Source organism: Sebastes fasciatus, chromosome 13 (assembly GCF_043250625.1).
Source record: "Sebastes fasciatus isolate fSebFas1 chromosome 13, fSebFas1.pri, whole genome shotgun sequence".
Lineage (NCBI taxonomy): Eukaryota > Metazoa > Chordata > Actinopteri > Perciformes > Sebastidae > Sebastes > Sebastes fasciatus.
Genome location: NC_133807.1, coordinates 1,473,893 through 1,501,277, shown reverse-complemented (window position 1 = coordinate 1,501,277; position 27,385 = coordinate 1,473,893). Strand labels below are relative to the sequence as shown.

General features: G+C 44.5%; 2 protein-coding genes across 8 annotated transcripts in view; both read right to left on the bottom strand.

Annotated features, from left to right (window-relative positions):
• Positions 1 to 27,385, bottom strand: part of slc16a3a (solute carrier family 16 member 3a) — an 82,743-nt gene that overhangs the window by 39,305 nt on the left and 16,053 nt on the right. For 2 of the 3 annotated variants that reach the window (XM_074654992.1, XM_074654991.1), the window contains exon 7: positions 19,206 to 24,115. In XM_074654992.1, coding sequence (XP_074511093.1) covers positions 23,712 to 24,115 — 404 coding nt within the window. In that variant the 3' untranslated portion in view covers positions 19,206 to 23,711. Of the gene's footprint in view, positions 1 to 19,205; positions 24,116 to 27,385 lie in introns of those variants that run through there. The other variant, XR_012596487.1, reaches the window with a different exon arrangement.
• On the bottom strand, positions 1,987 to 15,213 carry dus1l (dihydrouridine synthase 1-like (S. cerevisiae)). Of its 5 annotated transcripts, none has more exons than XR_012596485.1 (15): positions 15,054 to 15,213; positions 13,705 to 13,964; positions 13,406 to 13,514; positions 12,620 to 12,670; positions 12,396 to 12,508; positions 12,139 to 12,221; positions 11,878 to 11,981; positions 11,595 to 11,742; positions 9,809 to 9,905; positions 7,445 to 7,533; positions 7,044 to 7,213; positions 6,913 to 6,950; positions 6,722 to 6,797; positions 2,266 to 3,585; positions 1,987 to 2,056 (listed from the first exon to the last, which is right to left on the bottom strand). XR_012596485.1 is itself a non-coding variant. In XM_074654988.1 (14 exons), exons 1-14 carry the CDS (start codon positions 15,196 to 15,198, stop codon positions 3,047 to 3,049), a joined length of 1,683 nt encoding a protein of 560 aa, XP_074511089.1. In that variant the 5' UTR covers positions 15,199 to 15,212; the 3' UTR covers positions 1,987 to 3,046. The 5 variants fall into 5 exon arrangements, 3 of the variants coding, with proteins under 3 accessions (XP_074511089.1, XP_074511088.1, XP_074511090.1); XR_012596484.1 differs by having other exon boundaries at positions 2,266 to 3,246; positions 15,054 to 15,212; XM_074654988.1 differs by having other exon boundaries at positions 1,987 to 3,246; positions 15,054 to 15,212.

The window sequence follows — 27,385 nt, the reverse complement described above, 5'->3', positions numbered from 1 at the left end:
GGGTCCAGTCTTGAGGACATTTACATGCAATAATAGACTCATAGCCAGGCCCCAAGATGTTAGTTATGGTTTCATAACTCATGAACCATTTGTTCTAAGCTTTTGTGGGAGGTGTCATATCACTCAGCAGAGTTCCGGTGCGAGGCGACGTTCATCGCTGCTCGCAGCTTCAATCATTATTGAAATCCATCCATCCATCCATCTTCAACCGCTTATCCGGGATCGGGTCGCGGGGGCAACAGCTCCAGCAGGGGACCCCAAACTTCCCTTTCCCGGGCCACATTAACCAGCTCTGACTGGGGGATCCCGAGGCGTTCCCAGGCCAGAGTAGAGATATAATCTCTCCACCTAGTCCTGGGTCTTCCCTGTGGTCTCCTCCCAGCTGGTCGTGCCTGGAACACCTCCCAAGGGAGGCGCCCAGGAGGCATCCGTGCTAGATGCCCGAACCACCTCAACTGGCTCCTTTCGACGCAAAGGAGCAAGGACTCTACTCCGAGTCCCTCATGGATGACTGAGCTTCTTACCCTATCTCTAAGGGAGACGCCAGCCACCCTCCTGAGGAAACCCATTTCGGCCGCTTGCACCCGCGACCTCGTTCTTTCGGTCATGACCCAACCCTCATGACCATAGGTGAGAGTAGGAACGAAGATTGACCGGTAGATCGAGAGCTTTGCCTTCCGGCTCAGCTCTCTTTTTGTCACAACGGTGCGGTAAAGCGAATGCAATACCGCCCCTGCTGCTCCGATTCTCCGACCAATCTCACGTTCCATCGTCCCCTCACTCGCGAACAAGACCCCGAGATACTTAAACTCCTTCACTTGGGGTAAAGACTCATTCCCTACCCGGAGTAGGCAATCCATCGGTTTCCTGCTGAGAACCATGGCCTCAGATTTAGAGGTGCTGATTCTCATCCTCATCATTATTGAAATCAATTAACACAAAACAATGACAGATATTGTCCAGAAACCCTCACATGTACTGCATTTAGCATAAAACAATATGCTCAAATCATAACATGTCAAACTGCAGCCCAACAGGCAACAACAGCTGTCAGTGTGTCAGTGCGCTGACTTGACTATGACTTGCCCCAAACTGCATGTGATTATCATAAAGTGGGCATGTCTGTAAAGGGGAGACTCGTGGGTACCCATAGAACCCATTTACATTCACTGATCTGGAGGTCAGAGGTCAAGGGACCCCTTTGATATGGACATACCAGTTTGGAAATTTAGTGTCAGTTTGGAGCGTTATTTAACCTCCTTCATGACAAGCTAGTATGACATGGTTGGTACCGATGGATTCATCAGGTTGGGTTAATGTGTTAAAGAAATTAGTGGCGTTAAAATTAATTTGAAAAGCTGAAAGCTTCCAAAGATACCAAATACTTTATCATTGTCAACACGTCCACTGTTTCTGTAGTGTAGTAGACATCATATACCATGTACGCAACCGCTAGATGTGAGACGTGAGATAAACTCTTTATTTGACCCTGAATTGAAAGGAACTGTTTACTGTTGCTTTAAAGGACCAGTGTCCTTTAGGGAGCATTAGGGGGATCTATTGGCAGAAATGGAATATAATATTAATAAGTGTGTTTTCCTTACTGTATAATCACCTGAAACTAAGACTGGTTGTGTTTCTGTTACCTTAGAATGAGTCCTTCATATCTCCATAGGGAGCATGTCCTCTTCACAGAGTCTCCATGTTTCTACAGGAGCCCAGAACGGACAAACCGACCTCTGGCTCTAGAGAGAGACTTGAATGTTTTTACCTGAAGGCCACCGTAGTTCTCCGACACGCTGGTGAAACTGTGTTTTGAACGTAAACAACAAACATGGCTGCTGTTAGTACTCACAGCTGTCAGGACAGCAGCTGGTGGAAGACTCCGGTGATGCACAACGAGTGCACGGACAGAGTGCACGCAGGTATACAGGCAGGTAGCCCGCCCAACCAGATTACAGTCCTGTGACGGCCACAGATACCAGGTTTGTTTCTTTTTCTGTCAGAGCATTTGATTTATTGATTGCTGTCAGGATGTCATGATATTTTCAACATACTGTATATAACAGAGAATATTACTGACCATCAGCAGTAGACTGTAGTCTCTGAGACATACTGTATATAACAGAGAACATTAAGTAGACTTTAGTCTCTGAGACATACTGTATATAACAGAATATTACTGACCATCAGCAGTAGACTGTAGTCTCTGAGACATACTGTATATAACAGAACATTAAGTAGACTGTAGTCTCTGAGACATACTGTATATAACAGAACATTAAGTAGACTGTAGTCTCTGAGCAGGTCTTAGACAACAGCAGACGGAGCACCACGTTGATCTCGCTTGATCTGGATAGGCAGCAGAACTTCTCATCAGAAGGCACATACAAGTCCAAATAAATAGGTTACCTAATGAGTTGAAAATGCAACACACATTCATGACCTTAAATCAAAGAAAGGAAACCTGGAAGGACAAAGTCTTTAACGGAGTCTTATAAAGTTGGTGGATCAGTAACAATATTGGCTAAAAGAATATTCAAATGTCCCATGAAATAGTAATAAAAACAGAATTAATTGAGAAACTGTACCTTCAAAAAAAAGAAAGAAAACCCCAAACTAATCCACATCACATCAAAAACAGTCTGTTACTTTATGGTTTTGGTCTGCTGATGAGTGTCCATCCATCCTTCAGTACTTCAGTCCCAGACAGACAGACACTGTGTGTCCTGACTAACAATAGGCTACCTCTACATGCACACACTGACCTTGTTGCCTGAAGTTTCAGTTACCCTCCACCTGTCCCTCTCCATCGCCCAAGCAGCACCACAGTGACTGTTGATCACCAGCAACATGAACCACAGCAGGTCCACTGATGGTTACTGTGCTCAACATCTGGACTGAAATGTTGCGTCAACCTACTTCAATCTTGGACATGAGAATGTTTCGAGGGTATTAACGCGTCTGATTATCAGATAAATGACCTTAAACTGGCTTAGAGTTACCCGGGTGTGACTGAGACATGTCGAGATAGCCTGAGTCCTGCTCATAGTGGCAGCTCTGTACTTCCATCTGGGGGAGGCTGAGGAGAGCTGCTGCTTCTCTCCGGCTCTGTCGCCGAGTCCTCCTTCCTGTCGTCCTCCTTCCTGACGTCCTCCTTCCTGTCGTCCTCCTTCCTGTCGTCCTCCTTCCTGTCGTCCTCAGCTTTCTGTTTCTCTGCCTTGGTCTTGAACCTCAGCCCGTGGCCTGTCAACCAAAGGTTGGATTATTTTCAGTTAACTGCAGCAGAGTTAAAACGCAACAATCTTTTTCCCATCGGTCTGGACTCTGGACCGTAGACTGGATATAAAGACGGACGACACGTCTCCACTTCCTCCCACTGGACAGGAGTGAAGCCTAAATATCCAGATACTGGAGCTGCCATCTTGAGACCACTGACATCATTTGGAGCCAGAGTCTGTGCAGTAGTGAGGGGGGGGATGGAGCCGCAGTATTGAGGTCACCCGCCTGAACCAATCGCGAGCCGAGCACGGCCGCAGCTCGTTAGTGAGAGCTCACAGCGGCCAATCAAGACGTCTCACTGCTCTGATTGCATAAAAAAAGTTAAGAAAATACAATACACCATATGGTGGTCAGGTGGTGTGTTGTTTATACTATGAACGTCTTCCACCTTTAGATTACAAATAAATCAATCAATAAAAAAATCACAGGATATGCTTTACAGTATAGCTGTATATATTGAATCACAACCCCTGTATCATGATACGTATCGTATCGCCACATTCTTGCCAACACACAGCCGTAGTACTCAAACTCTTTACTTTGTCCCATGTCCCATCCACTAACATGGAGGGGGCGGGGTTTATGAGCTCTACTGCAGCCAGCCACCAGGGGGTCATCCAGATGTTTTGGATCCAGATGTCCATCTTTATAAACAGTCTGTGGTCTGGACCAAAGGAACCAAAGTACAGGTGTGAATGAGACCTTAGTTTGACATTTTAACAGTCAGCATACGATCAGTGACATCAGCAGGGGCCTCATGTATAAACGGTGCGTACGTACTAAAATGTTGCGTACGCTGTGTTTCACGCTCACGCCGGGATGCATAAAAATCAACGTGGCGTGAGAATGTGCGTACCGTGCCGCAAACTCTAGACCAGTCGTGAGAATGTGCGGGCCGTCTTCCAAACTCTGTCATCTGGCAGTGTCAAACTACAAAGTCCTGAAACTCGCTAAATGTGTAAAAATATTTTTTCCACTCAACTTACTGAGCTTTATTTATGATGTGGGATCAAAAAAACAACCCACATATTTCTTAACTAGTTTGCGCATAAAGTTTAACATCAGAGAGGCACAACAAAAACACATTTAAACTAATTTCCCAGAGATGGCATGACTTAACCACCGTGCCAAAAAACAAAATCGCGTGCTGCACAATGTGGCAAACCACCGTGGTGAGCCTGTGTCCCCTGGAGCTACAGATGGATGAACCGGACCCTGGCACACCTAACAATGAGCCAAATGCAGCAGCTATACGGCGCCGTTTGGATGAGATACACAGAATGTAAAGCAACGAGGTGAGTTGAGACAAACATTTTTTTTAACAAGGTCTTTTAATATATGACTTATCCCACCATCATTCATTCTTTTTAATTCGTTGCATATATATATATATTATCCTTCATTGTATTGACAATCTCTCTCTGTGACTCCAGCACAGCGTATAGTATATTTGAGGACGCGGCCAGACCGGCGCCTCTCAGCAGTCAAGGCACGGGGCGCAGCTGATCGTGCGCCTTCGGAAGCCTTCGGGAACCTTCGGGAGCGCACGGTCAGCTGCTGTGGAGACGTTGCGTTTGTTACCGATTCCTGATGAAAGACCATCAAATAAAATATGTTTTCTAGCATCCACCTCAGTAACAAACACTTCAATTTCACACTCTGTGAAATTCTTCTTTTTTGTTCCTTTTCCAGCGTGATTTGCCGTTGTTATTTGGACAATAAGTGACAGCATGGCGCGTGTTTATAGTCATTTGCATAGTTATTAATGGGAGGAGACAAGGCGGACCAAGTGGCACGTGCAGCTGCGCTCAATTTCACGTCAAGTGGGATGTATAAAGGAAAGGTGCGCAGGAACAGGCGTACGCATGGTTTTATACATGTGAAAATTTCTGTGCGTACGTACTTTTCCAATTTTGTGAGTACGCCATCTTCCAGTGTGAAAGCTGCGCAGTCTTTTATACATGAGGCCCCAGGTCAACATTTACCAAAGGTTCCTGCAACTCTCTGCCTTTCAACTAGAGTTGGGTCCACTTCCAGTCCTGCCGGTCCGTTCCGGTGTATAAGCTTAAACTGGTTTGATTTCATGCAAACCGGCTGAACCGACATTTGTCAAATTAAAAAGTAGCCGCCATCAGCAGCCAGTGCCGACGGCGTTATGCCGATGAGTCCAGTGTGTTGATTGTAAACGTAAGTTTCATATTAATACGGAGTCTATCGTCAAACGAGGTCAACAGAGAATCTACTTGTTGAGGAAGCTGAACTCTTTTAATGTCAGCGAGAGGATCTTAACTAACTTTTATTGTTCTTTTATCGGAGGTCTTCCAACCTTTTCTTTTATTTGTTGGTTCAGTGGTTTAACCATTAAGGACAAGAACAGCCTGTATAGCATTGTTAAGGTTTGCTCCAAGATTACTGGAGTCCAACAAAGAGACTGGGAGAATCAGGTGGTTAAAGAAGGCTTCAAATATTATCAGCCAACCTCTTCATGTTCTGTCTCCTGAGTTCTCGTTGATACCTTCAGGCTGCCGTAATCAGGCACCTCTGAGGAGAACTAACCGTTACTCCAACTCTTTTATTCCTTCTGCTATCAGGTTATTGAACTCAGACAGTAGTCATTTCAGGTGAGACTTTAATTGACAGTTCCCTTACATGATAATCATGTAACAATGTATTTATTATCTATTTGTTTTCTCTTTTTATCTATTTTATTGCTATTTATTATATTTTATTACCTTATCTGCTGTCCTTTACCCACCTCTGTTTGTCAGTTTGACTGACCTGTGATTGACAGAACATTTAGGATGTCTGTCTGGATGTTGTCTGTGTGTGTTTGTGATGGGGTAAGCTGTGAATTGAATTGCCCTGTCTTTCTTGTCACCTGCTGATTAAAGTGAAGGGGGTTAGCCCAGAGGTTAGCGACAACAACGGCTCGGTTAAGGTGGGCTGACCTTTAAGATGAGCTGACCTTTAAGAGAAGCTGACCTCTAGGGTGGGCTGACCTTTAAGATAAGCTGACCTTTAGGGTGGGCTGACCTTTAAAATGAGCTTACCTTTAAGATAAACTGACCTTTAGGGTGGGCTGACCTTTAAGATAAGCTGACCTTTAAGGTGACCTGACCTTTAAGATGAGCTGAACTTTAAGGTGGGCTGACCTTGAAGGTGGACTGACCTTTAAGGTGGACCGGCTATTTTCATTTTAGTGGCTCCGAGTTGCAGCCGCTGCTACACCCAGTGGTAAAATTGGGTATACCGGTCCAGCCCGGTGTTGTGGCTTCATATCAAACCGGTTTGAAAATGTTAACACCGTCCCCACTCTACTATGAACCGTGACCTTGAACCCCCAAAAGCAAAACTAATCAGATATATATTAGTGATTAAATAATCAGCCCAGAACTCAATAGCACAATGTGCTGACAGTGTTGTGTGTGCGTGTACTGACTTGGACAGTCTGCCACCTCCTTGAAGGCCTTCTTCTTACAGCAGCCTCGACACAGGTTGAAGACGCATTTATTTCCCTGCAGAGCAGCAGAAACCGGATCAGGAATCGCTCCCTGATTCTTTGGTGAGGTGGAATACAGCACATACACGATGTCATGCACCAATGACAACGTCTTCAATCCACACACTGACCTTTGGGTTCCCACACTGCTCACACTTGATGTACTTGGCTGTGGGAGGAAAGAGGAGGGACACTTTTAGCATGCTACTCGTCTCAGAGAGAAGCTGGGCAGTTTGAGGTGAAAGTGGCGGGTGAGACTCACGCTTCTGCTCTGGACAGAAGTTCTTGTTGGGGTTTCGGGACCTCTTCTTCTGCTTGTTTTTGGAGAGTGTGTCAGCCGTTCCATCCGAGTCCTCCAGTGCCCTCTTCTGACACACCGCCTTCTTCACCTCTGAACCCTGGCTGTTACCGTTGGCAACTGGCTCCTTTGGCCTGGAAGGCATCGTCGTTAAGATCACTACATTAGACGACCGGCGCTCAGGATTCTTCACTGGTGTCAATCAAAGCTCACTTCTTGGACAGTTAGTGTTCTTTGTGTATAAGTGTATATCTGTCCATATAGAAGTGTAATGTGTCCTGCCTGCTGAGAGACTCTACAGATGTATGATAGTTTTATGAAAGATTATACAGAGAAACATGAAAGAACAAAGAGTGGTGACTCACGCTGGTCTGACATAAGGCTGGCAGATCCAGTGGGGGAACGGCAGGCCTCTGCCCTTCTCCTCCACACCCTTTCCTTTGGCTATCTCCTCCTACACACACACACACACACACACAAACACACACACACACACACAGTACAGCTACATCAGTTCATCCTGGAAGTGTCCCAGTCTGCTGGTTTCATTACGTATATTTATTAAAGGGCTATATGTCACTCTGACAAGCTGGATCTTTGCTTCTCATGTTCCCTTAAAGCTGGGGAGGAATTTCATTTTTGGCATCATTGGGCAAAAATTCCATAATAACCTTTAGCATATTATAATTCAAGTGTTCTGAGAGAAAACTAGACTTCTGCTCCTCCTCATGGCTGTTTTCAAGCTTTAGAAAATCTAGCCTGTGACGGGAGACTTTGACCAATCACAGGTCATTTCAGAGAGAGAGAGCGTTCTTATAGAGGCGAAGCCCCGCCCCTTCCTGTGACCACCATGGGACCTTATTTCAGAAATGATATGAACGCTAGTCAACGGAGAGAGATAAATATTGTTTTGATCCTGTTTGAATTGCTCCATGAATCACACAGATGATGTTTGTCAAGTCCAGAAAGTCTCAGTTTGTAGTAAAACTGTTGAAGTATCACACTGAAAATAGGTCATTAGACAGACGACACAGCCTAAAGTGTGGTAGTGACGTTCAAATGGGATCAAAAGAATATCCGTCTCTCACCATTGACTACCATATACACCAATCAGCCATAACATGATGACCACCTGCCTAATACTGAGTAAGTCTGGACTCCTCTAGACCTCTGAAGGTCTGCTGTGGTATCTGGCACCAAGTCGCCAGTAGCAGATCCTTTAAGTCCTGGAAGTTGCGAGATGGGGCCTCCGTGGATCGGACTTGTTTGTCCAGCACATCCCACAGATGCTCCATCGGATTGAGATCTGGAGAATTTGGAGGCCGAGTCAACACCTCCAACTCGTTGCCATCCACATGATGTAAAAGAAAACGTGATTCATCAGACCGGGCCAGCTTCTTTCATTGCTCCGTGGTCCAGTTCTGATGCTCACGTGCCCATTGAACAACCTATCCAAGCATAACACACCACTGCTCCAAACCTCTTCATCGATGGTTTCTCCGTTCCATTCTCCACCCACGTCAAGAGCCTCGGGGTCACCCTAGACAGCCCCCTCTCCTTTGCACCCCACATAAAATACGTCACCCGGACTGCTTTCTTCAACCTCCGCAACATCTCCAGACTCCGCCCATCCCTGTCTCCAGACTCCGCCCATCCCTGTCTCCAGACTCCGCCCATCCCTGTCTCACTCCAGCACAGAAATCTTGGTCCTGGCCTTTGTTACATCCCGTATTGACAGCTGCAACGCTGTCCTCTCTGGCCTTCCCACCAAACTGCTCAACAGACTTCAAATCATTCAGAACTCTGCCGCCCGGATCATCACCCGCACCAGATCTTCCGCCCACATCACCCCCATTCTCATCCAGCTACACTGGCTCCCTGTTTAGACAGAGAGAGGAGAGAGGTTGTGTTTTCAAATTCTGGTGTTTTTTGTTGTTTCTTTGCCTTTACCAATAAACTGCCTCCCCCAGCTTTAAAGGACTAGTGTGTAGGACCAACTGAGTTCCCTCCGCCCACCCAACCCCCCTTCACAAGCGTGTCGGAGAACTACGGTGGCCTTCAGGTAACGTAAAAACGTTAAAGTCTCTCTCTAGAGCCAGAGGCTGGTTTGTCCGTTCTGGGCTCCTGTAGAAACATGGAGGACTCTGTGAAGAGGACCTGCTCCCTCTGGAGATATGAAGGACTCATTCTAAGCTAACGGAAACACAACCAGTCTTAGTTTGATGTGATGTGGTGAGGTGTCAAAGTTTCATCTGATGGTAGATGAGGTGCTCTTTATTTCAGGTGAGGCGTGGTGCCGCTACTATAACACGCTGCTGGTTACACCGTAGGTGTAAATGCAGCATAAAAGGCCTGTGATGACATGTCATTATATACAGACTACATGTTAATACCAGGTGGAGACGGGTCATAGTGCACTAGCCAATGAATAATCCTGCTTATTGTCTTACAGTAGGACTCCACTCATTGCATTGAGCATGGTGTTGTTGTGGTGAACTGTTTGGGTGTTCTTTCCCCTGACTGCTGTCTGACAGAGTACAGACTACGATCTCTACTTGTAAAAGGTGGATGCAATAGGAATCATTCAGAGCAGTTCAAAGTCTGCCAGACTTTCGTTTTACCTCCCTCCTTCCCTCCCTCCCTCCCTCCGGACGGTGCTGCTGAGCATTTAGCTATGAAACCACAGATTCACTCAGTGGAGCAGATGTAATTCTGCTGTTTGCTGTTACCTGGCAGCGCAGCCTCAGCTGTTGGCTAACACCGGCCAAACCCTCCAGAGTCTTCACCTTGGCCAAGTCTTCTCTCAGGTCCTGGTGGATCTGTAGCCTATACACACACACACACACACACACACGCGCACACACACATTACAAGATGTATAATCTGACATTGTTGTGGATTCTGTGTAAAAAATTTTTTTTTTAAAATCGCTAGATTAAAGTTCATCATGTGATCCCAGAATACAGTACACACACTATATGGACCGACAGTCAGCTACTGATTCTTGAGTTCAGGTGTTTCAGCCACACCCATGTTCCAACAGGTGCATTAAATACAGCACCGAGCCAAGAAACCACCACAGACCAACATTTAGAAGAGCTCAGGTTTCATCTGAAATCACAAAATCACTAAACTGGGAAAAGAAAGTTAGTAAACTTGTGTTTGGTGGATTATTTCTCTGTTGTTACAATGCTAATGGTCATTGTATTTTACATGGTTGAAAAGCCTGTTTATTTACCTTCACAATGATGTCCAACTTGTAAGGATCGTGCATTTGTGGGATGAGCAGCACAGCTGATTATGTTGGTAGCGCCCAAGATATTTTTTCCAAAATGCTCTGCCAATGGTAAACAGTGTATTCTCATAAGGCTACCAGGAAGCCTGCAATGACTGCCCTTCACCGTCAGACCCGTTTGCGCTGGTGTCGACAACACAGACAATGGAACCTGAACATGTGGGGGTATGTCATGTTCAGTGATGAGTCCAGGTTCTGTCTGCCAAAGTTGGATGGCAGGGTCAAAGTATGGAGACGACGCGGAGAACGCTATGCTGATTGTTGAACCGATGGAGTAACAGCTTTTGGTGGGGGCAGTGTCATGGTGTGGGGCGGCATCTCCCTCACTGACAAAACAAGGCATGCCATCATTGAAGGCCATCTCAATGCAGTGATATATCGGGTTGAGATTCTGCAGCCAGTGGCGATCCCATATCTCCACAACCTGGGACCTAACTTCATCCTCCAAGAAACAACGCTCGCCCCCACAGAGCCAGGGTTATCACAGACTACCTTCACAATGTGGGAGTAGAGAGAATGGAACGGCCTGCCAAGAGTCCAGACCTCAACCCAATTCAACACTTGTGGGATCAGCTTGGGCGTGCTGTACGTGTTAGAGAGACCAACACAACCACGCTGGCTGACCTGCAACGAATCCTGGTTGAGGAATGGAACGCCATCCCACAGCAACGTGTGACCAGGTTGGTGACCAGCATGAGGAGGAGGTGCCAGGCTGTTGTGGCTACGTATGAATCTTCCACCGCTACTGAGGCTCCTGACGGTGGATTAAATGAATAAAGTGTAAAATAGCCAATATGTCTTGTTTGTTCCTTGTTACTGATAGAGAGTTCAATCATCCAATCCACCAAACAACTCAAAACAAGAGTCAACACCAACAGGAGAATACACTGTTTACCATTGACGGAGCATTTTGGAACATTTTTCTTGGGCGCTACCCACATAATCAGCTGTGCTGCTCATCCCACAAATGCATGATCCTTACAAGTTGGACATCATTGTGAAGGTAAATAAACAGGCTTTCCAACCATGTAAAATACAATGACCATTAGCATTGTAACAACAGAGAAATAATCAACCAAACACAAGTTTCCAAACTTTCTAACTTTAATGGAAGTTTGTCATGATTCAAGCCTTCAGGGATGTAGACTATCTTTGACTAACAGCATGGAGACAGTTGTCCTGTACTCCAGGTGTAAGGTACATGCATACGAGAGACATACGTGTGGTGCCAGAGCTTGAAGAGGTGGGCTCGTACGTAGGACAGAGTGCAGGGGGGATGCTGCTTCACCACCTCTAGATATTCCTCTGCCATCTCCCACACTGGGGGGCTGCATCCTTCAAACAGTGCTGGGTTGTGGAGGTTCCCCTCTAAAAATGATACAAAGATGAGCACAGACATTAGCTTCAAAACAATGCATATCCTGAGCACAAATGTACATTCTATATATCACCTATTAATACCACTGAACTAGTAAAAACAGTGTGTATTGAGACATTGTTAACCTGCACTCATGACTCCCTGCACGCCTGTCTCCTGGATGCAGCGCTCCACATCACTCAGGTGCTGGATGTTTCCATTTGCAAACACTGGAATATTTACTGCCTTCCTGCAGCAAAAACACACCAAACAGGAGTCATTTGGTTATAGCATAAAGGAGTAGTAATAATTATTAGTTTGAGAACATTGGATGAGCTGGTCAAGTGTCTATGTCTCAGATTAAATACAGGACATGTGAAGAGTTAAACCAGGTGATGGTAGCTCACCGTACTGCCATGATGTGCTCCCAGTGAGCGATACCTGTCATGGCTCCTTTCTGGTCTTTGGTTCTGCCGTGCACTGTCAGCAGCTGGAAGACATTTGACAAAACCAAACGTAGAACTAGTTTTTAACACATTTCTAATGTTTCCTGTAACTGGCAGATTTTACAGATAATTATAAATTAAATTAAAAATAAGCTCCATATTCTACATGTTCAAAAGGACAGTTAACCGATCTCTGTTTGGTGAAACACTGATCACACCTGACACCCAGCTTTCTCCAGCATCTGGGCATAACGGACCGTCTTTTCCATCTCCTTGAACACACGGATCTTGCATGTGATGGGCACCGAGAGCTTTTCATTGGCTAACCTGACTGTAAATTAAGAGGGAAATGTTAGGTGACAGTAAAACTGGCGATTTCTTTTTATTTACATTTTGACAGAGATCATCCCAGAGTCCTCCAATAAGTTAAAGGCAGACGTACCCATTTTCTCTAACAGCTCCCACTCATCTTGTAGGAAAACTCCATAGTGCCCTTAGAAACAAGCATCAATACATGTTACTTTTACCATCACTAAGGCTGCGAGGTTGGCATCAGTGTCTGATACAACCACTAGGAGTCACCAACGTCAGAATTCGGGGGTTCATTTCTGTAGAAACCAGTGGTTAACTCTGGGTCTGAGAAATGAAGCCAATGCTGAAGAGCCTTAAACCTGCATCCTCTCTAGCAGCCAGCAGGGGGCGACTCCTCTGGTTCTATAGAAGTCTATGAGAAAATGAGTCTACTTCTCTCTTGATTTATGACCTCAGTAAACATTGTAAACATGAGTTTATGGTCTCAATCTCTAGTTTCAAGTCTTCTTCAATACAGCGTGATGTTCATTTAGTAAATGATGGTCCCATTTAGAGTCAGATAGACCATAAAGCAAGGTTCCCTTGTGGAGGGCGGGGCTACCTTGTGATTGACAGGTAGCTAACACGGTGTTGTCCGATCTGGGAGTTGTCCGTGTTTTCATCTTAGAACTTTAACCCTTTCACAGTTTGTTTTCACTTCATCAAAGTTAATTGTAACATTTTGGGCGCCTAAAATGTCTTATTCAGTGTTGGGTTGTTCTTAGCTCCGCCCTCTCTGTCACTTCTGGTTGTAAAAACCAAGATGGCGACGGACAAAATGACGAACTCAAGGCTTCAAAACGGCAGTCCACAAACCAATGAGTGACGTCGCGGTGACTACGTCCACTTCTTTTACACTGGTAGAAACTGTGCGTACCTCTCTTAGCGATCATTTGCGGACAGCCCAGGTTGAGGTCGATGGCATCGCAGTAGTCCTGGGCCAGAAGGGCCGCCTGAAGGAACACCTCTGGATCGTTGGCACAAAACTGACACACAGGGAATGCAACATTATTATTTACTGGCATAACATGAGGAACAACATTGATGTAAAAAAAAAACAATGTCAATGGAAATCCACATAACATACCTTGTGACAAGATAATAAACATGCTGGGAAGTGTTCCAGTCTACCACCAATAACAACCTGTAGATGCTGTGTACTGTGTGGATCCTCACCTGTGTGATGAGAGGTCTGTCCTCCTCACACACCTCATTGTAGAGGTTCTCTCTCCTGTAGTTGGCATCACGAACAAACACCTGAGCATGCAGCATGGGGGTGTAGCAGAGCTGAGCGCCGTGCCGGCGGCTCAGCAGGCGCCAGGCCAGCTCGCTCTGGTCCACCATGGGTGCCACCACAAAGCGTGCTTCTTTCAGGGTCTTCCTCCAGAACTCAAAGCCCTGGAGCTTGGCCATCACAGCTGACTTCATTATAGACTCTGCAAAAAGGTGGCAGACACAATGGACAGCTGAGGAGAGGTATTTCAAGAAATAAAGTGTGAATATACACTTACAGATTTTGTTGTAGCACCCACTCGTTCCATTAAATTCAATAAATAAATAAAATAAATATCATCAAATATAGCAAAAATAATATTTAAAATAAATGTAGCCATTAATTAATTGATAAAATGTAAAATTGTTATTTCAGTTTTTAATTTGCTTCTTTATTTATTTATCATTGTATTAATTCTCTTATTTATTTACTCTGTTTCATTTTTCCTTTTATTTATTTATGTATTTATTTTTTTGTTAAATTTAAAATGTATCTATTTATTTTTGCATTTATTTTTTATTTATTTCATAATTATTTTTAAATGTATGTATTTATGTATTTATTTATTTCTGCACAATGTTCCCTTTGCAATTTCACCCCTTATTTATTTGCCCAAACTTAATTTCTGTATTCTTTTCTTTTTACATTTCTGCCTCATTATGCAAATGAGGGGCCTGTCACTAATACAAATAAATAAAAGGGAAAATTAAACCGAGGAGTAAATAAATAAGGGAATTAATACAAAGATAAATAAATAAGGAAAAAATTAAAACCCAAATATCAATTTATGTCACATTTTATCAATTAATTATTAGTAATATTATTTTGCTATATTTAATGACATATTTGTTTGTGTCTCTGACTTTCTACCGTCTGCCTCAATAGTTATCAGCATGTGATTATTAGCATTAGATATGCCCAGGATTATTGTTTTCAACTGGATTGTAGGCTGCTGCCAGGGACTAGGGATGCTCATGGTGTCATATTGACAGTAATGTGTGTTAATATATTAATATGATCTGTCCCTGAGATAGAAAGTGAATCAAAGAAGATCTCGATGTGTTAGCTGAGTCTGAGCTGTGGTGCCATGTAGCTAGCAGAGCTACCTGCAGTCACAGTCACAGTCACCGTCACCGTTACCGTTACCGTTACACAACCTGTCACCTCTCCTCAGCATGCACTTACGTTACTCACGGTACCGGTACCGGCACTCATCAATACAGCGTTATATCACGACAGTTTGTTGTTTCACCTGGAATACTGGCAGTTTTGGAGAGAGGACTCCTGGCGCAGCACGGTCCACATGGGTGCGACAACGAAATAGCACCGGTGGGAAACTTTTCCTTCCGGCCATCATGTTCTTCTTCTTCTTCTTGGGAATAATGGTTCCTATCCATCAAATCTGTTGTGTTGTCGCCACCTTCTGCTGTGGTGTATATATATATATATATACTGTATATATATATATATATAAACTGGGGGGAAAAAGTTAGTAAACTTGCGTTTGGTGGATTATTTCTCTGTTGTTACAATTCTAATTGGCATTGTATTTTACATCGTTGGAAAGCCTGTTTATTTACCTTCACAATGATGTCCAACTTGTAAGGATCATGCATTTGTGGGATGAGCAGCACAGCTGATTATGTGGGTAGTGCCCAAGAAAAATTTGCCAAAATGCTCTGCCAATGGTAAACAGTGTTTTCTCCTGTTGGTACTGACTCTTGTTTTGAGTTGTTTGGTGGATTGGATGATTGAACTCTCTATCAGTAACAAGGAACAAACAAGACATATTGGCTATTTTACACTTTATTCATTTAATACACCGTCAGCAGTGGGTGGAAGATCCATACGCAGCCACAACAGCCTGGCGCTGGTGTCGACAACACAGACAATGGAACCTGAACATGTGGGGGAATGTCATGCTCAGTGATGAGTTCAGGTTCTGTCTGCCAAAGTTGGATGGCAGGGTCAAAGTATGGAGACGACGTGGAGAACGCTTTGCTGATTGTTGCACCGACGGAGTAACAGCTTTTAGTGGGGGCAGTGTCATGGTGTGGGGGGGCATCTCCCTCACTGGCAAAACAAGGCTTGTCATCATTGAAGGCCATCTCAATGCAGGGAGATATCAGGATGAGATTCTGCAGCCAGTGGCGATCCCATAGCTCCACAATCTGGGACCTAACTTCATCCTCCAAGATGACAACGCTCGCCCCCACAGAGCCAGGGTTATCACAGACTACCTCCACAATGTGGGAGTAGAGAGAATGGAACGGCCTGCCAAGAGTCCACACCTCAACCCAATTCAACACTTGTAGGATCAGCTTGGGCGTGCTGTACGTGTTAGAGTGACCAACACAACCACGCTGGCTGACCTGCAACGAATCCTGGTTGAGGAATGGAACGCCATCCCACAGCAACGTGTGACCAGGTTGGTGACCAGCATGAGGAGGAGGTGCCAGGCTGTTGTGGCTGCGTATGGATCTTCCACCGCTACTGAGGCTCCTGACAGTGGATTAAATGAATAAAGTGTAAAATAGCCAATATGTCTTGTTTGTTCCTTGTTACTGATAGAGAGTTCAATCATCCAATCCACCAAATAACTCAAAACAAGAGTCAATACCAACAGGAGAATACACTGTTTACCATTGATGGAGCATTTTGGCAACATTTTCTTGGGCGCTACCCACATAATCAGCTGTGCTGCTCATCCCACAAATACATTATCCTTACAAGTTGGACATCATTGTGAAGGTAAATAAACAGGCTTTCCAATGATGTAAAATACAATGCCAATTAGCATTGTAACAACAGAGAAATAATCCATCAAACACAAGTTTACTAATTTTTTCCCCCCGGTATATATAATAGAGCAAAGATGAAAGCAGTGGTGGAACATTCAGACCCTCTACTTAAAGGTGTTATTAATAACATTTTTATGTAGACACATTTTTTATTAATACATCCACAGAGCTTTTAGAAAGGTAGCCTGCCGGAGCACAGCCAATAGGAACGCTCTCTCTCTGAAATGACCTGTAATTGGTCAAAGTCTCCCGTCAAGGCTAGATGTTCTAAAGCCTGAAAACAGAGACATGAGGAGGAGCAGCAGTCTAGTTTTCTCTCAGAACACTTGAATTACAATATGCTGAAAGGTTATTATAGGATTTTAGCCCAATGATGCCAAAAACATTCTTCCTACTGCAGCGTTAATCATTTTAAGAATTTTGACAGGTCTAAAAATTGTGTTTTGTTTATCTCTGTGGAAGATATCTGACATCCGGTTCCCTCTTCAGGGAGAATGTAACGTCTAGTGGCTGAATGTTATCAGTGTTATCAGTTGTACCTTTAATTCAAAGTAGCAAAAGAAGCACGTAAAATACTTCATTACAAGTAAAAGCCAAGCATTATCAGCAAAATGTGCTTCAAGTATCAAAGGTAGAAACACTTGTTGTGCAGGTAATAACCTGTATACCAGATCATTTAATATAGCCTAGGCATTTTGGCCAGTCTAATCTGTAACAATGTATTCATGTTTTGTATGTAAAATCTTAATTTGATGTTACATTACTACAGATCTGGAGTAGAAGATGGTCTTCAGCTTGACAGCTACATGGCTCACATAGTCCTTTAATTGCTTTTTAAAGTAAGTAATGACACAAATAAACTGATGAGTAAAAAGTCCTTTTCTGTCATCACTGAATGAGCTGTGCTTGGATTCGAAATTTGAACAGGAAGACTGACGCCATTACATATTTATTAGAGCCAAATGAACACAACCAGCTCATAACCATGAAGGGCTTGCTATTATTGCTCACACAGCAAGGTGACTTGATTTATGATGACATTCTTACACTCAGGACAATTACACAATTCGATAAACCTAGATGTTTTTCTTTCAGAATATATTTTTTTTTTCTCACAATGGAAACAGAATTTTGTAACAGAAATCTGAAATGAGAGAACAGTCCAGTCTGTTTGGACTGATATCAGTGAAATTCAGTAGGAATTAGTGGTTAGTATGTGAAAGTGACTTTACAGGGGTGTAGCCCCATTTTATTCATTGGTAAAGCAGCTGCATGACTTGCATATATACAGTATACCCAGCCTAGTCCGCAGCAGTCTTTGAAATAGTCAGGAAATGTAATGTATTGATTCGTGTACAGAGACACCAATTTCAAAAAAACATTTTGTGATGGTCGGCACAAAATCAATTCGTATGTAACCGTGAACCAGGAAGTATTAAGAGCGACAAAAGCTGCGTATAGGGAGGAGGCTGGGGTGGATGGGTGGGTCAAAAAACACAGGACTTTCACCAGGAGACCACTGTTGGTGCCCCGTATTAAACCAGAAATCAAAGTTGATTTATTTGTCACGTAACTTCCGTACTTAAGTTACAGCTCTTCCTGAGTTATTTTAACCCAAACCACCATCCTTTTTTAAACCTAACTAAGTAGTTTTGTTGCCTAAGCCTAACTAACTCGATTTTTTCCTAAACCTAACAAAGTAGTTTTGTTGCCTAAATCTAACCAAGTACATCTTTTCCTAAACCTAACTAAGTAGTTTTGTTGCCTAAACCTAACAAAGTTGATCTTTTCCTGAACCTAACTAAGTAGTTTTGTTGCCTAAGCCTAACCAAGTCAATCTATTCCTAAACCTAACTAAGTAGTTTTGCAGCCTAAACCTAACTAACTCAATCTTTTCCTAAACCTAACTAAGTAGTTTTGATACCTAAACCTAACCAAGTTGATCTATTCCTAAACCTAACTAAGTAGTTCTGTTGCCTAAACCTAACCAAGTTGATATTTTCCTAAACCTAACTAAGTAATTCTGTTGCCTAAACCTAACCAAGTTGATCTTTTCCTAAACCTAACCAAGTAGTTTTTGCTGCCTAAACCTAACTAACTCGATCTTTCCTAAACTTAACCAAGTAGTTTTTGCTACCTAAACCTAATTAACTCGATCTTTTCCTAAACATAACTAAGTAGTATTATTTTTAAAAGAAGATTAACAGAAGAAATTAACACAAGCATCTCATGTTGCTGGACATTCGTAGGAAATTGCATTAAAAATACGTTGCTGAAAGTCGTGCTGAGCGTCACAAAAAAAAGGTAAATGGGTGTGAATGTACACAAATCAAATAGATAAAATTTTGTGACTATTTTATGAAGTGCTGTGAGACTGTGATGATATACCAGGATCAGATGTGAGATTCTCTGTCACTGTCAGACACATCTCTCAACCACTGCAGCGTTATCACACACAGACGCACTGTACATTCAAATCACAGTGAGTCACGTTTTTATATACAATAAGACAGAACAAAATAAAGCCAGAAGACAGCATGATATTCAACTAAATGCATCGACTTACATTTAAATAAATTAATATATAACATCTGAACATACAATATAATATTAAATGACCAGTCATATAAGCATTAAAAAATAAAACACATATTTTTCTAGCTGTTAAAGAAACACACCATTATCCTGCTGACCCTGTTGAATGATTAAATGAAGACATTAGGGTCCTTTCCTAAACTGAACGACACTTCACACCAAGTTCCACTCGCTATTCTAGACTAGAAACCATCCGTCACCATGGATACTGAGAGATGCACCCCTCACCCAGCTGTTGTGTTATATTATGTGCTGTTTCCCTGCAAGTGCACCACCAATAAGTGAATAATATGACTGCCTGTACTTATATATGGAAACATGTCTCTTGAATTAAAGGAACAGTGTGTAACATTTAAGGGGATCTATTGGCAGAAATGGAATATAATATTAATAAGTATGTTTTCTTTAGTGCATAATCACCTGAAAATAAGAGTTGTTGTGTTTCCGTTACCTTAGAATGAGCCGTTTATATCTACATATGGAGCGGGTCCTCTTCACGTAACCGGCCGCCATGTTTCTACAGGCTCTAGAGAGGGACTTTCCCGTTTTCACGTCAGCCACGTAGTTCTTCTACACGCTTAGCACACTGGAGAGGTTTCAGTTGGTTGCAGTCTGCAACCTCACTTCTAGCTGCCACCAGATCCTACACACTGGCCCTTTAAGGGGACTGTTTGTATCTTCTTACACGTATAAATCGTTGCGGGTCGGTGTCCCATGCGCGCTCGCGCGTAGCTACGCTGTTCAGATTCAGACTCCAACACAAACTACATGGAAGCACCAAAGTTGTATCTAGTGAAGCCCGTCTGTTAAACAGTGTTGGCCGCGGTCGTAGTACGCGGGGGAGACCGTAACTTTGGTATCCAGGACCGGAGTCTCTGCTGTACTCTCTCTGCCTGCTTGCCTTCACTCCGTGCTCGTTCTTGCTATTTCGCTCCACATCTCGCGTGCATGTTCACACACTACACACTGCAGAATAGTTAGTGTAGCTCTGAGAATATCTAGTGAATGCAGACGTTGCGCAGAAATAACTGCTGCAGCCCCTCCAGACCAACAGAGGTTTCCCGTGTCTTGTGAAGTGACGGGGCTCCGCAGAGAGAAACGTTATCATCTCCGACCAAAACTCCGGTGTCTCCCCTGTTCCCTCCGGCTGCGGTCGGGAGGCTGAGGCAGGAAAAGCCAACACTAGGATCAGCATTGATTCATGGAGAGACCTTCGTCTGGTCAGCTAACATTACTGCCAAGCAGCTGAAATATAGAGTGATATTGTGCTTTTAGCTGACGTGTGTCGCTTCACTGTTTTGAGCAATGCTCGTTCATGCCTATGTAGAGCGAGAAGAAGCGCGAATCCGACGCTGACTTTCATTGACTTAACGGCCACAGGTGTCGCTGTTAACAAGTATTTCTGATTCTTAACAAACAGTCCCTTTAAGGGACAGAGTGATGTTTTCTCTTTTCATGTTAACTTCACTACATGCTCTGTGAGGGCAGGATAGAGAAAAACTGTTAATACTGCATCTTGGGGCCCTTCTGGGTGGAGTTAGCATGTTCTCCCCGTGTTAGTGTGGGTTTACTCCGGGTTCTCTGGCTTCCTCCCACAGTCCAAAGACATGCAGGTGGATGGATGGATGGATGGATCTTCCATCAAACTGAAAATCAAGTTGTACATAAACTATATTTTTCAAACAGTGCAGATCATACAAGCATGTGGGCAACATGAGTTTGAGGAAAAAGTAATCTAGTATTCAGTTAAGTGATGTTTCCTCAAAGTCTATTTTAGCCCCACTATCAGTAAGCGGTCTGTCAGCCTGAATCTCTACAGCTTTTCTCTCTTTTCTCTTATACAACTCTAATGGTACGTTTCCACCGCCTCCGTCCTTTACACGCTTCCCATCCACTGTTTATGTAGCAGCCGTGCAATGCATTCTGGTAGCGTGGCGGTGCGATTTGAGAAACGGGGCGTCACGTTGGCCGCTCCTCATTTGCATAAAGTTGAGGTCTAGGCTACTTTATGCAAATCAGAGGTGTCCGGAGCGACTCGCCACCTCTGGAAACTCCCCAGAAACTTTTAAACTAACAGTTGTCAATCCAAAATAAAGACACATTTTGCAACTGCATGGATTATTTATCGCATAAAATGTTTTCAGAAACACATCATGCTGAATTATTTTCGTGAAATAAGAGAAGAAAGTTTCCAAACGAGCCACCGTGTTGGTTCCGGTTTGAAAGCTGGGAGCAGCGGCCCACGAGGGAAAGTGTTCGTTCCAATCAGGTGCCTTGTGTCTAGTGGCAGCCCATCAAGCGTCCAATGCTGGGAAGAGAGATGATCCCTCACGATAAAAGACACCCCTGTGGACACGTACCATCAGACCACAATGTGAACTTGGAGCTTTTTGGGGACAAGCGCAAATGGTCCCCCTGCTAAGCTTGATATCAACAGTTAACTACAGTCACACAGTTATTCAAAGGTAGAGTCTGTTGAGTGACAGTGGAGCAGCACTTCAGTTTAAATATCACACTTCATCTAAAAGACTGTCAAAATACTGTATGTCATGGGACAGGGTGATGAAGACCAAAACAAAGATGTGGAGAATATTTGGGCCCTGCTTATAACTCGAGGAGGAATCACAAAGCTACCACGAGACCAGCAACAATCTTCAAACAATTTCAACATTGACACTCCATGCATGTAGCAGCCATTAGTAGCAACCATTAGCAACCATTTAGCAACCATTTAGCAACCATTTAGCACCAATACGACAGAAACCACTTCTCACTGAAACATCACATCGGCCTTAACTGTGAGAGAACATACCGTGTGGGAAGACAGCTCGTACTCTGAAGACACAGGTAGTGAGGGGAGCTTTTCACAGCAAACACTGAGCATTTGAAACATTAATAGAAAGGAGTTCCTACTCAAACAAACAAGCTGTTATGACTCTTTAGAACACGTTCGAAGAAAAAAAAAGCTGCCTTTTGTTGTCAAAGGAATTCGTTGGCGTCAATCGATCTTTTTTATTTTTAATAGATCCAATGAAAAGACCTAACTACGTGTTAGTCCGTCGCTCAATACTTTCTCATTCCCCCACATTGTCTCCGTGGCTCTCAGCTTTAAGCCCATTGGTTCCTACTGCAGACGTCTCACAAATATATTGTCTAATATTTCATAAAACAGCCGGCACAGTACTGTAGTCTTGTGGAAATATAGCAAATGGACTGCGTTGAGAGCCAGAGGAAGCTGTAGCTTATTGCACCATCCACTCTTATAGTAGAGACCGTTACAACGGAGGCCAGATTTGCTAATTGACAGTTAGCAAGCCTGCTAACTAGCTCAAAGAGCTACTGTGACCGACTAGTGCTAGCATGTTCCTGGCTGGCTAGAGTTAGTGGTAAGCCTGCTCGTCGTCACTAGTTTTTAGCGCTAACTTTTTCACTAGGATGCATGAATCAGCTTAAAGGGCCAGTGTGTAGCATTTCAGGGGATCTAGTAGTAGAAATGGAATATAACATTCATAACTATGTTAGTGTATAATCACTTGAAACTAAGAATGGTTGTGTTTCCGTTAGCTTAGAATGAGTCCTTCATATCTACATAGGGAGCAGGTCCTCTTCTCGTCCATGTTGCTACTACATGTTTTTTACAGTAGCCCAGAACGGACAAATCAAACTGTGGCTCTAGAGAGAACCTTTTACATTTCTACGTTACCTGAGGGCCACCGTAGTTCTCAGACACGCTTGTGAAACTGCGGTAACATGAGCTACAGACTGTTAAACCTTGGTACCGCCAGCCGCCGTCTGACTTCCGTTGCTCCCAAAGTAGTGTTATTATAGTAGGGATGGTCTCTGAGAGAGGCCAAAGGCTCAGCGGCTCACGTTACCACAGTCTTAGGGAAGAGTGAGAGGGGTATTCAGTTGGTTGCAATCTGCAACCACACCACTAGATGTTGCCAAATCCGGCACACTGCACCTTTAGCTGTGCCACTTGTTGATGTGACCAGGCCTGTAGTTGGATAAATTGATTGTTGGTTTATTTTTTTAAAGTTTTATTGTGTATTTAACAGGGACAGTGCAAATTTCACCAGATATAGCTAAAAGCTCATTTCCATCTGTAGTTATGGTCTTTTCATGGGATGTTTTGACACTACATATGAATATAGAATATCGTCAAAATCATCCTTTAACATTATTTGCTGGTGGCTATATCAAAATAAAACTTTGGACTCTTGATATAAACTCTAGGCTATACACAAGGTGGTGCTGTAACTGAGTTCTTCTATTGTATACTATTAACCACCACATTTAAAACATTTAGTGTTGGAATATTGCTGATATAACTCTTACTATTTCATAAGGCAGTGACACCAATCAGCCCCCTGTGAGACGGACATGAACACCTGGATTAAACACAAAGCACAACTATCCGATAGCGTGCTCATTAGAACACTTGAGTGTTGACCTCATTCGTCGTTGGGTTATTTTATAATAGTCTAACGTCATCCAGCCTCGTCCCTCCCTGCTCACAGGCTTGTTTCAGGACTGATGGCCATGTCACCATTTTGTTGTGGCTCTTTCAAGAACCTTTCCACTTCCTGTGAGTCTACTGTTACACTGTCTGGCCTGACCTCCTCTACTTTGTCTGTCTCCTCCTCCTTTAGCTCCTTTATCACCTCCTTCTTTGTCTCCTTCTCTTGCTCCTCTCTTGCTCCCTTCTCCTCTTCGTCATTCATCTCAGATTTGCTGCACACCTCTGTCTTGGCATCGTCTGTCACTGTGATGTTTTCAAGCTTGTCTGCTGATGCTGAGGACTTGTTTCTCATAAACAGGAAGTTACAGGAAGCCAGAACCACAGCTGCGAGGACCACCTCGCTTCCTGCCAGCAGGAAGACCCACATGTAGTTCTTGGTGGCATCAAGAAGTCGGCCTGACAGAGAAACAGGGAAACAGATGAGAGGATAAGGTAGGAGCACCACACAGATATAATACTAGTTTACTTTACGTACACATTTAATAACTCCTTCTGTCCAAACATTGTACAGCACTCCTGCAGTTCCTCGATCGGCCACTTGAGGCTGGCTCCAAAAGCGAGTTTATCCCAGAAGACGTGTTAAAATGCCCAACTTCACAGCAGGAATAAACATGTTTATTACACAGCTTAGTTGAATAATTGATTCTGATTGGTCAATCAAAGCGTTCTATGGTCTGTTATTTCTTTATAGCAGGCCGTTGCTACGTATAACAGTCCGTTGTTATGTTTAACAGAGCGTTGCTATGTATAACAGACCATTGCTACGTATAACAGACCGTTGCTACGTATAACAGACCGTTGCTAAGTATAACAGACCGTTGCTACGTATAACAGACCGTTGCTATATATAACAGTCCGTTGCTATGTATAACAGACCATTGCTACGTATAACAGACCGTTGCTATGTATAACAGACCATTGCTACGTATAACAGACCATTGCTACGTATAACAGACCGTTGCTACGTATAACAGACCGTTGCTAAGTATAACAGACCGTTGCTATGTATAGCAGACCGTTGCAATGTATAACAAACCGTTGCTACGTATAAAAGACTGTCGCTACATATAACAGACCGTTGCTACATATAACAGACCGTTGCTATGTATAACAGACCGTTGCTACGTATAACAGACCGGTGCTCTGTATAACAGACCGTTGCTATGTATAACAGACCGTTGCTATATATAACAGACCATTGCTACGTATAACAGACTGTTGCTATGTATAACAGACCGTTGCTATGTATAACAGACCGTTGCTACGTATAACAGACCGGTGCTCTGTATAACAGACCATTGCTATATATAGCAGACCGTTGCTATGTATAACAGACCGTTGCAACGTATAACAGTCCGTTGCTACGTATTAAAGACCGTTACTATGTATAGCAGATCGTTGCTATGGACGCAGTTCTGATGTCAGACTCTGGCGGACCATTTTTGTGTAAAATTATTGATTTCTTCAATAAGTAGCCGTGTAATAAGCAGGATAATGTACAGCTAGCGGGTCATTGTTGTGAAAGAAACCTCTTCAGAGTGATGAGAGACCCCTCCGTGCCGACTCTCCCTGTCGGGGTTTATTTCACAACAATGATTGGCTCGCTGTACATTATCCCTTACTTACAGCCTGGTACAAAGAACGGTTTTGGTCTCTATAGCTAATTTCCCCGACCATGACAACTGTACGGGGGGTGAATTTTTATAAAACTCACCCTTTATATTATATTAAGGCTTATAGTTATGCATAATTAAGGGCATGGCAACTTTGAGTGACAGGTCGCTACCATGGCATTGCTACCACGGTGTCACACAGCATCGCTACCACGGCATCGCTAACACGGTGTCCCACAGCATCGCTACCACGGCATCGCTACCACGGTGTCCCACAGCATCGCTACCACAGCATCGCTACCACGGTGTCCCACAGCATCGCTACCATGGAGTCGCTACCACGGTGTCCCACAGCTTCGCTACCATGGCATCGCTACTACGGTGTCCCACAGCATCACTACCACGGTGTCCCACAGCATCACTACCACAGCATTGATACCACGGCATCGCTACCACGGTGTCCCACAGCATCATTACCATGGAGTCGCTACCACGGTTTCCCACAGCATTGCTACCACAGCATCGCTACCTAGCTGTCCCACAACATCGCTACCATGGCATCGCTACCGCTGCATCGCTACCGCAGTATCGCTACCGCAACATCGCTACCACATCATCGCTACCTAGCTGTCCCACAACATCGCTACCATGGCATCGCTACCGCTGCATCGCTACCGCAGCATCGCTACCGCAACATCGCTACCACATCATCGCTACCCAGCTGTCCCACAACATCGCTACCATGGCATCGCTACCGCTGCATCGCTACCGCAGCATTGCTACCACAGCATCGCTACCTAGCTGTCCCACAACATCGCTACCATGGCATCGCTACCATGGCATCGCTACCATGGCATCGCTACCGCTGCATCGCTACCACAGCATTACTACCATGGCATCGCTACCGCTGCATCGCTACCACAGCATCGCTACCACAGCATCACTACCACGGTGTCCCACAGCGTTGCTACCATTGAGTCGCTACCATGGAGTCACTACCACGGTGTCCCACAGCATCATTACCATGGCATCGCTACCGCTGCATCGCTACCGCAGCATTGCTACCACAGCATCGCTACCTAGCTGTCCCACAACATCGCTACCATAGCATCGCTACCATGGCATTGCTACCGCTGCATCGCTACCACAGTATTACTACCACAGCATCGCTACCTAGCTGTCCCACAACGTCGCTACTATGGCATCGCTACCATGGCATCGCTACTGCTGCATCGCTACCACAGCATCGCTACCACGGTGTCCCACAGCGTTGCTACCATTGAGTCGCTACCATGGAGTCGCTACCACGCCATCGCTACCACGGTGTCCCACAGCATCGCTACCACAGCATCACTACCACGGTGTCCCACAGCATCATTACCATGGCATCGCTACCGCTGCATCGCTACCGCAGCATTGCTACCACAGCATCGCTACCTAGCTGTCCCACAACGTCGCTACCATGGCATCGCTACTGCTGCATCGCTACCACAGCATCGCTACCATGGTGTCCCACAGCGTTGCTACCATTGAGTCGCTACCATGGCATCGCTACCATGGCATCGCTACTGCTGCATCGCTACCACAGCATCGCTACCACGGTGTCCCACAGCGTTGCTACCATTGAGTCGCTACCATGGAGTCGCTACCACGGCATCGCTACCACGGTGTCCCACAGCATCGCTACCACAGCATCACTACCACGGTGTCCCACAGCATCATTACCATGGAGTCGCTACCACGGTGTCCCACAGCATCGCTACCTAGCTGTCCCACAACATCGCTACCATGGCATCGCTACCGCTGCATCGCTACCACAGCATCGCTACCACAGCATCGCTACCACAGCAGCGCTACCTAGCTGTCCCACAACATCGCTACCATGGCATCGCTACTATGGCATCGCTACCGCTGCATCGCTACCACAGCATCGCTACCACGGTGTCCCACAGCGTTGCTACCATTGAGTTGCTACCATGGAGTCGCTACCACGGCATCGCTACCACGGTGTCCCACAGCATCGCTACCACGGCATCGCTACCACGGTGTCCCA

Coding starts and splice junctions, on each gene's coding strand:
- dus1l (XM_074654987.1), bottom strand. CDS start 15,198: ATGGATAGGAACCATTATTCCCAAGAAGAAGAAGAAGAACATGATGGC. Junction 7,534..9,808: donor AGCTGAGGCTGCGCTGCCAG/GTAACAGCAAAC, acceptor GTGTGTGTGTAG/GAGGAGATAGCCAAAGGAAA. Junction 6,951..7,043: donor CTTCTGTCCAGAGCAGAAGC/GTGAGTCTCACC, acceptor TTCCTCCCACAG/CCAAGTACATCAAGTGTGAG.